This window comes from Eubalaena glacialis, chromosome 5 (assembly GCF_028564815.1).
Source record: "Eubalaena glacialis isolate mEubGla1 chromosome 5, mEubGla1.1.hap2.+ XY, whole genome shotgun sequence".
NCBI lineage: Eukaryota > Metazoa > Chordata > Mammalia > Artiodactyla > Balaenidae > Eubalaena > Eubalaena glacialis.
The window spans coordinates 90,222,335-90,236,026 of NC_083720.1; the positions used below are offsets into that span (position 1 = coordinate 90,222,335).

The following is a 13,692-nucleotide window of genomic DNA, read 5'->3' on the forward strand; positions in this document are numbered from 1 at the left end:
TCAAAGTTTATTTCTACAAATTAACACCCTGGATATTATTCTTTGGGGACCATTAGTATTTCAGAGGCAAGAAGTAAAATTCACAAATCTAACTCATCCTATTTTGGCTTAAATTGTACATACTAAAGCAACAAGCATGTATAGCCTAATGGTTTGGCAGGACATCAGTTTTATTCCAGGCTTGTTTTTAAGTTCATCAGTCCCGAAGTACACCTCATAATAGTGTTTTAGTTAAGGCAGGACAACAGGGGTCCCTTCAATTTAACAAATATGTATCTCCTAATCACAGGACACCATAATTAGGCCCTCTTCTCAAAAAGCTTACCATCCAGACTAAGACAAGCACACAAGACAGATGCTTTAAGGGCTATAATTAAGATACAAGATATTATAGAAATTCAAAACAGAGCACCAACAGAAGAATCAAGACATGATACGAGATGACCCTTGAAGGAAGGCTAGAATTCTGAGAGCAATATATAAAGGATAGGCATTCCAGTTTGAGAAGTCAGGGGAAGAAACAGGATGAACAGAAGCCCATTTGCAAAACAGCAATAATTCCATTTGGCTAAACTGTAGGGTACAATTAGGAGCCAAAGAAGATGAGTTGGCAAAAAAAACTGGGTACCACACAGCAGAGGGATTGAGTGCTGAGCTCAGTGTGTGTCGTTAACCTGGTAGGCAAAGGGGAGCTAATAAAAGACATTTAGAACTGTGTAAATCAACAAGACAGCAGGATGCTTGGAAAGATTAATTTGTCAACTGGTATGTCAGATCAACTGAATAAGGGAGAGATCATAAAAGGCAACAGCAGTAGTGTGAGGTAACAGGAGCCTAAGACATACCCAAAGAACTCTATTTTACAACACTAAACAAAAACCGGAATGTTGTAAGATTCCAACAAGCACCACAACCATAACCAGGGAAGACAACTCAGGTTTTAAGACTTGCACTCTACTAGGCTAAGGAAATAGATTCCTCTGTACCATCCTACCATTTACACGAAGACTTATGTCTAATTTTAAGGAGTCAGTGATAAATGTAAACCTCTAGCAGAGGCCTCATACATTATTTAATAAGAATGCAACAAGCACTTCAATTATCAACATGGGAAGACAACTCAGGCTTTAAGTCAAGTGACTTGCACTCTATTGGGCTAAGGAGAGAGATACTTCACTCCTTTGTATATCCCCATCACTTTCATGGAGATTTACACATAATTTTATGGAATCAATAATAAAAGCAAGCACAGAGGCTTACTTACTAGCAGAGGCTGAACAGATATCATTATGCTAGTCAAATTCACAGAAAAAAATAATCAAGTAAAGAGAGTAACCAGGTCACAAAGCCTTATTAGAGATAGTTTTTTTGTTGTTGTTGTTAATAAGGGCAACATTCCCCATTTTCCCAGAATTCCATAAGCATCACAAGCTTTCACTGAAAAGGGCAGCAGAAAGTATTGGGCCAGGATTCAAATCAATTAGCTCAGCCACTGGCAGACAGCGGCCATGCTGATTAGCTTCCCAGTTTCCCTAAGTTCAAGGAAAAGCACAAATTGAATTAACATAAATATGACCCATGGCATCAGGAACATGGTAGTCAAAAAGTGTGCGGACATTTCCCAGATGCCACGTAACAAGCAGAAAAGAAAGCTTCCTACGAGGCACAAAATATTTGCAACGTGAGTACTTAAAGCACACACTGACTCAAAAAAAAAAAAAAAAAAAAATACTGTAGACTCACTCCTGGGTCCCCAAACCATCGCCTCAGCCCCAGACGCCTCCTCTCCTCGGTCCCCCTCCCCCAATGTCATCGTCTCCAAACTGTCCTTCCCATCGGCGGTGACCCATGGTCCTAAAGGACCTTCTGTCAGAGGAAGTGAAGGTGCAGAGGTGACCTTCAGTAACTGGGGCAGCCCGCCTTTCCCAAGGGACACGAGAGCGAGGAGAGCGCTGGGGACCAGCCTCCTTCCCCACGAACCCAGTCCACGCAAGTGTGTGCGTGAACCTTCTTAACAGCGGGCCGCGAGGCGCACCAAGGGCCGCCCAGGCCTAGTGCTCGGGCGGCACGGAGAGTCCCAGCCCTCCGGGGGTCCGGCCTCCCAACTTCACCACCAGCGGGCGGAGAGCGACAGAGATGCGCGGTGGGGGCGTCAACAGCCTCACAAAACCTACCATGGGCGGGCGGGAAACAAGGCCTCAACATTCACCCCCAGCCACACTTACACTGCCCAACCGACCAGAGACTCGAGAGGAGAACAAAACAAGGAGAAAACCCGAGAGCTGGGAGAGCGTCCCTTGTTCTGGGGCCCAATAGGAGGACTGGGAGGGCGGGGGTGGGAGCGGGCGGGGGGCTGTGGCGCGTGCCGCGGCTCCCCGGGCGCGCACGCGAGGCGCACGCGGAGGGGCGCGGGGGCGCGTGCGCGCAGCCGGGGAAGGGTCCCGCGCGCGGCCCCTCTCGGCGCCCACGTACCTGGCTGTAACCGCGCGCCGGGCCCGCCGCCGCCGCCAGCGACTGCGGCAGCAGAGGGGCGCGCAGGGCCGGGTAGGAGGCGGCGGCCGCGGCGGCGGCGGAGGCGGCCGCTGGGGGAGGCCCCGCCAGCCTCCCGGCCGGCACAGGCCCAGTATGGAGGCCCCGCGTGTGAGAGGCGGCGGCCGCGGCGGCCCCGAGCAGCAACAGCAGGCGGCGACGGCCCGAGACTCCCGAGGGGAATGAGCCGGCGGCCGAGTAGAAGGGCAGGCAGGCGGCGCCGGTGCGCCGGCAGCTGCTGCAGTTGCAGCCGCAGCCCCGGAGCAGCGCCCCGAGCACCCAGCGCGTCCCGGCCATGGACTCCGGAGGCGGCGCGGGGCCTGAAGGCGGCTGCGGCTGCAGCGTGAGCGGAGGGGAAGTGGAATCCAGGGCCGGGGAGGGGTTGCCGGGCACATGCGCCGCCGGCACCAGGGGCAGCGGCGAGTCGGGAGGAGGCGGAGGAGAGCGCGCTGCTCCGCCCGGTCTCCGCCCTCGGGGCGGGGCGGGGCTGCCCGCGGGCCGGGAGGGGCCGGGAGCCGGTATGATCGCCCGTTATTCTTTCACTTGTTGGAAACTGAGGCCTGAAGAGGACGAGGCTTCCTTCTCTGGAGGGCTGAGCCCTGGAACGGAGATCTACCGACGCTCTGCACTTTCTCCCCCGTCTTGTGACGTGAGGGGCAAAAGGGCCGTTTCCGGAAGGAATTGTGATACTCTGGTTATAAAAAGAGGTTGGGATAATACTGGCGGAGATTTAATAACGGCCCCTCCCCGCCCCCCCAGCTTGGGTTATGTGCGGAAAGCCAGCTTTCTTTGTTTTAAAATGAAATCTATAGATACTTGTTATATGTTAATAACGAATACAGGTATTCCTTCGCTGTTAGAAAGTTCACAACAGGCCGCTTCGCTTTTACGGAAGACCCATATTAGTACCTATTTTTGCTAGTGGAAAGAAATGTGATTTTCACTTTTATGGGAAAAGGCGAAAATTGAAAATAGCAGTCAGCGTTTGTTTTGCAGCAGCCGTAGTAGAGGCTGCAGTGACATCGCCAAGCTCCGTCTTGGGAAACTGTACTCAGCATCTCCCTGCCATAGCTTTGAACTGTGTATTTGAACATCTGTGCTTTATTTCCTTAGCAAGATGTCTTCTAGGGTAATTGCTTCCTCACTTTATGCCATTTTGGCTTCCAAAAGGTTTCATAGGAACGCTCTGCTTTCGGACAGCAGGTGAAACCTGTATAACAAAGATTAAAGCCTCTCCTGAGGATTCAGGAATAGACAGGCAGAGGTTTGCGAAGGAATGGTTGTGCAGTTTTCCTCCTCCTGTGGCCAGGACCCCTCTCAAGGAAGTTCAGAGAGTGAAAAATAGAAAAAGCTAAAATTTTTAAACTTTATTGTGGGAAATCTCAAAGAAAAGTATAATAAACTTCTAGAATTGCAGAAATTGTATCAACATTTTTCATTCTTGTTTCATCTCTCTCTTGTTTAAAATATCTGGAATATCTTAAAGCAAACCCCAAAGATCATGTCAGTCATCCTTTCAGCATTCATCTTTAACTGATAATGACTTAAAGGGGAAAAATGACATTCAGATTAGTTGCGTTAAAAAAAATTCAACTGAGTAAAATTTAAAGATACTGGCTTTATCCAACAATTCAGGAATTGGGCAGCATCTCATCTAGCAGGTAAAAAGGAGCTGTATAAAATGAAAGACTTTTATGGGCAGAAGAGGGCGGGACAAGGAAATCATACTAGCAAAAAGTGAATTGGTTGTGTGAAGGTCGCTTTCCTTTAGGGCGTAGTTGGGGTCTATCAGGAAGACTACCTCACTAGTGCTGATCAGGTAATTCCTGATTGACTAGTTTAAGATTCCATTTCTGCAAAAGCCCAAAAGCGTAATTAGGTTTGGTGATGTGGGGCTTAGCATAAGTGACTCCATTTTGGACCTGTTTTGTTTTTAACAGCTGGTTTAAAGTATTACAGATTATTGCATTTAAAGTTTGATTGTTTACTCTGGCCTACTTTTAGGGAAAGGAAAGTTCAGTATTTCCTAGAAAACCCTTTCCTCACCAAAAAAAGTGAAGAACAGGAAAAAATCTGATTGGCTTGGCTCTATGGATCTGGAGTATCAAAGAGAAGGGAACTTCTGCAAGATTTAGGAATTCTAGAGATTGTTTTTTCCTTAGATTTCCCATTCAAGAAGGAAAATGGGTTAGCTCTTCATAACAGATTATCACTACTACAAATCACAATTTGTGGACATGTTAGGGATTCTGTCCATATTTACAGAATCTTGCCTTCATCTTCTTAATAGCCAAAACCATCATCCATATTGTGTAATTCTGAGTGGATTAGAAACCTAAATACTTAGAGTGAAATCTTACAGATTATAATCAGGAGTAACACCTAACTACCAAAATGGAAAGCTTTAGTTTTTATTTAGAGGATGTTGGGAGAAAATAAAAGAGAAAAACTAACTTTGAACACTTATTCATTCATCTAACAAACATTAAGTGCTTTTTGTGTTTCAGGCACTGTGCTATGCTCTATGCATTCAGGGATACAATAATAAGTTTACAGACTAAATATCAAAATGATGTTTAGACTTACATATGTCTAGATTATATAAAGAGAGAATAGCAAATTTTGAAAATTGAAACTAATGTCTTATGGAACACCAGATTTTAAAAGTTGTGTTAATAAATATTATTTTAAACCCAAATAACTATAACTAGTCCTCTTTAGTGCTAAATTTTATTATGGAAATAAAAAGACTCTTGAACAACAACAACAAAAAACTACATTGAGAGACTTCTTGAGTAGGGTTATGACAATGGAGATGAAGCGAAGAGGGGAGATTTGAGAGATTTTGTTAGGAGGTAGAATCAACAGAATTTGAGGCTAGATTAGAAAGGGGGGATAGTGTTTTCTGTTATTTTGTTATTATTTAGAATTTGGAGGGATGGATGGCGATGACTTTCATCCCTGGGAACGTTTAGAATTCAATATAGATATATTGGAAGCAAATCAACCCCATTTTGGGTTAAGCCAGAGAAGTCTGTCCTAGAAATATTCATTCAGGAGTTGTCGGTATCAATGAAGCTGCTGGTTGAATGAGATTGCTAGGACTAAGTTTAGAATGAGAAGAGAAGAAGGCCTAGAAACAAGACTTGAGGTACTACAACACTGAATGCCCTGTAGAGGAAAATAAACTAACAAAAGGAGAGAAAGGAGCGGCAAGAGAGTTAAGAGTAAATTAAGGAAAGCCAACAGAGTGTTTCTGGAAGGAAATAGATAGTATTCAACAGTGTCAAGTCCTTATTAAGATCAGGACGTACTCATCAAAGTGAGGTGAGAACAGGAAAAAGTCTTGGATTTAGTGATATGGGAAGGCTTCAATAACCTTATCCACAATTGTTTGGGGGAGTGAGAGCAGAGGCCAGAAAAAAGCACAGGTGAGGAAATGGAGATAGAAGTGCAAAATAAGTTATTCTGTAGGTGAAAAAACGATAAGGCAGTAAAGGAAGTATAGGTCAAAAGTGGCTTTTGTTTTGGTTTGTTTGGATTAAACTGAATGAGAGTAAAGCATGCTGAAATGACGGTGGGAAAGGATTCAGGTGATAAAAATTTGAGTAACCAGAAGAAAATAGGCGTAATTGGTGTGTGGGTTCCTAGAAAGGTGAAAGAGGAGAGGCATCAAAGCTCAGAGGCAGAGATTAGCTTTAAATAGGAGAAAGCTCCTCCACCTTTTCTATGATAAATTAATCATCAAGCATACTGTTCTTCTAGTATGGTCATTTAGCACTTATTACAGTACTAAATACAGAGTAGCACTGAGAGGGTGTCAGCCTGCTTCTCTGAGGAGAATTCCTGAGGTAGAACTACTTAGTCTAAATTGGTGTAAAGAAACACTCTGGATTTGGGGGAGAGTAAGAAGGAAAGAGAAAAACAACTGCCTCCCATCACTGGGAAAGAATGTTCAAAAGAAGCCCTCTTGGCTCTAAAGAGCACATTATTAGAGCTCGGAAAGGAGCTGGAAGGGGGCAACTGTTCTAATTACTAATAAATAAATGAAGGAACTCATTTTATTGTCCATGCCCCTCAGTCCTTAAAGGTGAACACACTTTTTCTTCTGATATGCAATGAGGTTGAGTTAATCTCAAAGGATCCCACCCCACAGCCACCTTTGCATTTGAAAGAAACAAAAAATCATGAACCATGGATGTCAATAAGCCTAGGGTGGCAAAAGGAAAAGCAATTGAAGTCAAGTACCATAAAGAAATGGTGCCCATTTGTGTAACCTGTGATTAAGGTGCTATTCATCATCCAAGATTAAAGGAAGAAGTTTATTACATTGAGTAGATACAGAGAACTTCAGGAACTGAAGCTACCAGTTACTTCCAAGGAAAGACAAAGAGGTGCATTTTATCACCACTATCACTGCTTCATTCTTTTATCTGACAAGAAAAATTGATCCACTGGATCCACAAGCTCAAAGATTTGTTTCTGCTGCAGTGATGTGTTTCTTAGGTTAACTTTGTCATTTGGTCTATATTCACTATTAACAAGTCCATGCTAACCAATTTTTATCTCTCCCATAGATTGCATTTGGATAACCCTTCTGTGATGGAATAAAAATAATAATCATAATATTTATGATTGACACATAACAGACCAATAAACCTCTAAATACTGCAGCTTCTTCACTTATTAATATTAGCTTGTTAATTAAAAGCTTTTGCACAACAAAGGAAACCATAAACAAAACAAAAAGACAACCCTCAGAATGGGAGAAAATATTTGCAAACAAAGCAACTGACAAGGGATTAATCTTCAAAATATACAAACAGCTCATGCAGCTCAATATCAAAAAAAAACCCAATCAAAAAATGGGTGGAAAACCTAAATAGACATTTCTTCAAAGAAGACATACAGATGGCCAACAAACACATGAAAAGATGCTCAACATCACTAGTTATTAGAGAAATGCAAATCAAAACTATACTGAGGTATCACCTCACACCGGTCAGAACGGCCGTCATCAAAAAAATCTACAAAAAATAAATGCTGGAGAGGGTGTGGAGAAAAGGGAACCCGCTTGCACTGTTGGTGGGAATGTAAATTGGTACAGCTACTATGGAGAACAGTATGGAGGTTCCTTAAAAAACTAAAAATAGAGCTACCATATGACCCAGCAATCCCACTCCTGGGCATATATCTGGAGAAAACCATAATTCGAAAGGATGCATGCACCCCAATGTTCATTGCAGCACTATTTACAATAGCCAGGACATGGAAGCAACCTAAATGTCCATCAACAGAGGAATGGATAAAGAAGATGTGGTACATACATACAATGGAATATTACTCAGCCATAAAAAGGAACGAAATTGGGTGATTTGTAGAGATGTGGACGGACACAGAGACTGTCATACAGGGTGAAGTAAGTCAGAAAGAGAAAAACAAATATCGTATATTAACACATATATGTGGAATCTAGAAAAATGGTACAGATGAACCTGTTTGCAAGGCAGAAATAGAGACACAGACGTAGAGAACAAATATATGAACACCAAGGGGGGAGACGGGGGGGGTGGGATGAATTGGGAGATTGGGACTGACATATATACACTACTATGTGTAAAATAGATAACTCATGAGAACCTACTGTATAGCACAGGGAACTCTACTTAGTGCTCTGTGGTGACCTAAATGGGAAGGAAATCTAAAAAAGAGTGGATATATGTATACATATGACTGATTCCTTTTGCTGTACAGCAAGAAACTAACACAACATTGTAAAGCAACTATACTCCAATAAAAAATAATTTAAAAAATAAAATACAATATACAAATCAATTTTCACTGCAAAGTAAAGGAGCTGTTACAGCGGAGGATTACTGGACTGAATGTCAATATTATGACATAGTATGAGTGTGTTTCGTGTTCGGTAATTGCAATCATTGTTGCTTTTGTTGTGGTCATCCATTTACAATGCTTGTCAGTTTATTTATCTCTTGTAAAAGTAAAATACAGTGTGTGTGTGTGAGTTGTGAAAAAAAAAAAGAAACTTAAAAAAATAAATAGAAATAAAATAAAATAAAATACAGAAGAAAAATAAATAAATAAAATGAGCTTGTTAAAATTAAAGTAGGTGTCTGGGAAAGAGAGTAGCTGATTCATTGTTTAAATGAAAAATACCATCAAGAAATAGTAATTAAAAAAATAAAAGGATTATCTTATATCAGTAGTCCATTTTTTCCCATGGCAATTTTTAAATGAACAAGACTGGAAACCTGAACTGGATTCCTGAGGGAATTCTCAGAATACAATGTCAACACGATTATCACAAGGAACTGATTTACTCCAAGATATATGAAGCGGTCACAAAACTGAATCCTCTATGGATGCTGAGTCGGTACTACTGTGTAAAGCTCACATTGAGGATGTACGGAAAGTGGATGATGCGCTATGGCATCCTCTGGCCATATTTACAAAGATCAGGTGGTAGTGCTTTTGACTAGTCAGCAACTGAGCTGACTAGCTTTTCCTAGGAGGGCAAAAGCTTGGGTGCAACAAGAGCCAAGGCTCTGTGCATCAACCTACACACACGAGACACAAAATAACCGAGAAGCCTCTGTTAATAGGTCTCATTCTGAATAATCACCTCTTTAAAATAGGTAATGCAGAAACTTAGTGTTTAAAAAAAAGTCAAGCCATGCGAGATTATATATACACACGTGTACAAGCATGTGCATACACCCCCCCCCCACACACACACAGAGTAAGGTTTGCCTCTAACCACTGGCCTCCAGTCATCCAGTTCTTCTCAAATACGTTACCAGTTTTTTGTGTACCCTTCCCATGATGGTCTGTGCAGTGTTTCATCACTTTTAAATTTGGTAATTCTGCTGTACTTGGGATTTTGACAAGTTTTCCACCTGCTGTGAAAGGACATTCTGAAGACAGTTTGTTTCTAAATTGAGAGCAAAAGGAAAAGGAAACACAATAGACAAATGGGCTTCTGTGTCACAAGGAACAAAGGACACTGGAGAAAAGAGGCATGAAAGAAAGGTGATATTTGGAAGAATAATTTTTTCCCTATTTAACAATAGCTTAATTAGGAAAAACAAGACTTTAGAGTCAGTGTCTGATAAAATCCTGGCTATGTCACTGTCGAGCTACATGACTTTGGTCATTACTTAATCTCTCTGAGCTTTGTTTTCCTAAATTAAAAAATAGAGATAATATTAACTACCACATAAAGTTGTGAGTTACCTGGCACATAGGAAAAAATAAGTGGTGACTATTATTATTTTCTTAGGCATGGTTTAAAGGAAATGGTTATTGTATTTTAATTCTGTTTCTTCCCTCTGATCCCACCTCAGTATTTATTTATTTTTTTAATTGAAATGTAATTGGCATATAGTCACCTCAATATTTATTTGTTAACAATGTATCCAAGGATTTAAGACAGCTTCCTCCCTAGGAAAATAAAATTTTCTTTGAAATAAATTCTATTGAATTAGAAAACACCAAGCTTAACACTAAACTCTGAAGAGACCTGTTTAAGCATGTCCTAGGGTCTAGGGCAGATATGTATACCCTAATGGTCTAATGGTCTGAAGGACATCAGAGGATTGAGACTCATCACTGTAAAAAGATCTTGGAAGTACCTATTTCTTTTTCTTTCTTTCTTTTTTTTTTTTAATTGGAGTATAGTTGCTTTACACTGCTGGGTCAGTTTCTGCTGTACAGCAAAGGGAATCAGCCATACGTATACATTTATCCACTCTTTTTTGGATTTCCTTCCCATTTAGGTCACCACAAAGCACTGAGTAGAGTTCCCTGTGCTAAACAGTAGGTTCTCATAAGCTATCTATTTTATACATAGTAGTGTATGTATGTCAATCCCAATCTCCCAGTTCAGCCCACTCCCAGAAGTACCTATTTCTTATATATTATATTTAGTCTGTTTTCCCAACTACATTTATTTATAAAACAAGGGTCTGTATCATAAAATCCTTATATCTAGCTCTCTACCTACATACCTACCTATCTGTACCATACATATATATGAGTATGTGTATATGTGTGTGGGTTAAGGCAGGGGTCCCCAACCCCTGGGCTGAGGACCAGTACCGGTCTGTGGCCTGCTAGGAACTGGGCTGCACAGCAGGTGGTGAGCAGTGGGCGAGCAAACTAAGCTTCACCTGCCGCTATCCATCGCTAGCATTATCGCCTGAACCCTCCCCTCCCCCGCCCCCAGTCCGTGGAAAAATTGTCTTCTGCAAAACCAGTCCCTGGTGCCAGAAAGGTTGGGGACCGCTGGGTTAAGGGATATAATGCTGGTTTTATAGGTAACATTTCTATTTGATCAAGAGGTAACAAAAATGAAAAAGCTAATGGTAAATTGGACATTGGAGAGGACATTTTTCTAGTAAAAATATAAACCTGTATTTTAAAATAATCTTAATATGTATTTTTAATTTGACTGTATTTGTAGGCTCCATTTATAACAAACACTTACTAGAGGCTGCTATAAGTACACATATGGTACCTAATTTATATTGAAGTCACTTGAGCAAATACAATACTGATATCATTTGCAGGGTTGCATGTGAAGTGATTCACCTAATATATAATTTTACTATGATCACTTGTTATACTTCATTTACACAAAATTACTTATTCCATCTACTCTTATAATCACAAATTAATCCTCAAGATTTCAAGGAGAAAAAAGAGTTAACTAATGCGTGGGGCCTGCTTTCTAGGTATTTTTCTTCAAATAAGAACACGGGATAGTTGAAATCTAAGCTATCACAAGGACTATCCCTGGAAAAACTCAAGAAAGTAATTGCACTTCTACCAATTCCATTCCTATTCCATTCTTACAACTTCGTGGACACCTTTTTGAGCTTCTAGGTCTACTCTCCATTCAGAATTTGTATGCTGGACTGTATTTCAATAGCCAACCCCACAGTTTTTTCCACTCATTACAATTTCTATAGGTGACAGTTATCTTGAGGGCTAACCACGAATCTGACCTCATAGATCATAGACTTAGGAGTGATCTATTCTGAGAGTCATTAATTTCAGAAATATTTATTATTGCATTTTTTGTACTAGACACTGAGAAATATATAATGAAACTAGTCCCTACTTTCAAGGCTCTCACAGTCTAATAAGGAAGATGGATAAGAAAATCAATTCCAACACACTGTATTTACTGTGATAATGAGATATATCAGGAAACCATTGGACTTCAATAGAGGGACACTTTCACACTCTTATGGGTCAAAGACCATGTCAACAGAGTTGATAACAAAGTTGGATATTGAGGGAACAGATAAAGATTAGCAAAATAAAGGGAATGCTGTCCTAGGCAGAGGGAGCAGTTTTTACACAATCTCAGAAACATAAGAAGATCTAGAGAATTTAAGGAATTGCAAATGGTTTGTGGCAAGAATACTAACATAGTGGGAATGATGAAAAGGCAGATCATTAAAAAGCCTTATACATGCATCGTAAGGAATGTGAACTTTATCTGAAAGGTAATGGGGTGCCCATTGAAAGTGATATAAGCAGATTTACATTTAGAAATTGGGCTCTGGCAATAGTTCAGAAGATGAATTCGAAAGACGAATATGAGGACAAGAGACCAGAAGTAATTAGGGGGCTAATGCAATAATTCACAGGAGAAATAAGGAGTGCCTAGACTATGAGAGCAACTTCAAGAGCTGTTGGGACTGTCTTTCTATCCTGAAATTGTCCTGTATAAGCCTTATGGCAGCCGTGGGCAGAGGCTTCCAGGGAAAGGTCAAACGGAAGGAGCTAACAGACATATATCAAAAGTAAAGGCTTTCAGGACATGGAAGCAACCTAAATGTCCACCGACAGATGAATGGATAAAGAAGATGTGGCACATGTAGACAATGGAATGTTACTCAGCCATAAAAAGGAATGAAATTGAGTTATTTGTAGTGAGGTGGATGCACCTAGATTCTCTCACACAGAGTGAATAAGTCAGAAACAGAAAAACAAATACCGTATGCTAACACATATATATGGAATCAAAAAAACGGTACTGATGAACCTAGTGGCAGGGCATGAATAAGATGCAGATGTAGAGAATGGACTTGAGGACACAGAGGGGGAAGGGTAAGCTGGGACGAAGTGAGAGAGTGGCACTGACATACATACACTACCAAATGTAAAATAGATAGCTAGTGGGAAGCAGCCACATAGCACAGGGAGATCGGCTTGATGCTTTGTGACGACCTAGAGGGGTGGGATAGGGAGGGTAGGAGGGAGGGGATATGGGGATATATGTATACATATAGCCGATTCACTCTGTTGTACAGCAGAAACTAACACAACATTGTAAAGCAATTATACTCAAATAAAGATGTAAAAAAACAAAAGTAAAGGCTTTAATCCTACTCGTCACAAAATGGGGAAATATTAAACCAAAAGAGTAATTTTTGCTATGTCAAGGGATTGTAAAGTCTTTGGGATGGAAAAAAAAAAGTTAGTTATTGAGAGATTCTAACCCAATGTTTGAATCCCCTTACAACATCCCTACTAAGTGGGGACCCAGCCCATGTTAAATAACTCCAGTGAGAACAATCCACTATTCCATAAGAAAGGTTGCATACATTTGCTCTCATTTTTAAAAGAAAAAAGAAAAAGCAGGGAGCTTTGTAGGGACTTGCTAGTCAAGATTCCAGGTGCTATCCAGATTTTCCATTGACTTTGCTTGCATTTTCTCTTCCTGAAATTCATCTCTTTTTAGTGGTGCATAATTTATATGTAGGGCTGACTTTATGGGAAGGTAATAAAAGGAAGCTTTCCCTAAGTAATGCCACTTTGGGGGCCAGGAAGCAAAGCTTCTCCTCCCTCATCCAACCCCACTCCATGCTATCAGAGTCCCAAATTCCACCATTAGCATTTCTGAAGAAATGGCACGTTAAATTAAGTCACACTAGGATGTTAATGACATATCAGATATATTTCATTCTGACATTGGGAATCCTGAGAAGTACAGAACCACTAGCAAAGGAAAGAGCACTAAAAATGGAGAAAAGAAAAACAGTACCACAAGATGAGCCAGAGGTTCCCAATAAGAAAGACATGGAATTTGTTCAAAATACTCTTTCTAGGACTCCTCTTATTATTTTGTCA

At 41.1% G+C, this 13,692-nt stretch overlaps 1 protein-coding gene across 3 annotated transcripts in view; it reads right to left on the reverse strand.

The window, feature by feature from the left end:
* Window positions 1–13,692, reverse strand: part of GRSF1 (G-rich RNA sequence binding factor 1) — a 47,828-nt gene that overhangs the window by 11,501 nt on the left and 22,635 nt on the right. Inside the window, exon 1 of one of the 3 annotated variants that reach the window (XM_061191442.1) lies at window positions 2,473–2,919. The exons of 1 other annotated variant lie outside the window; for it this stretch is intronic. In XM_061191442.1, the coding sequence (XP_061047425.1) occupies window positions 2,473–2,826 (354 nt within the window). In that variant the 5' untranslated portion in view covers window positions 2,827–2,919. Of the gene's footprint in view, window positions 1–2,174; window positions 2,193–2,472; window positions 2,920–13,692 lie in introns of those variants that run through there. One more of the 3 variants, XM_061191445.1, reaches the window with a different exon arrangement.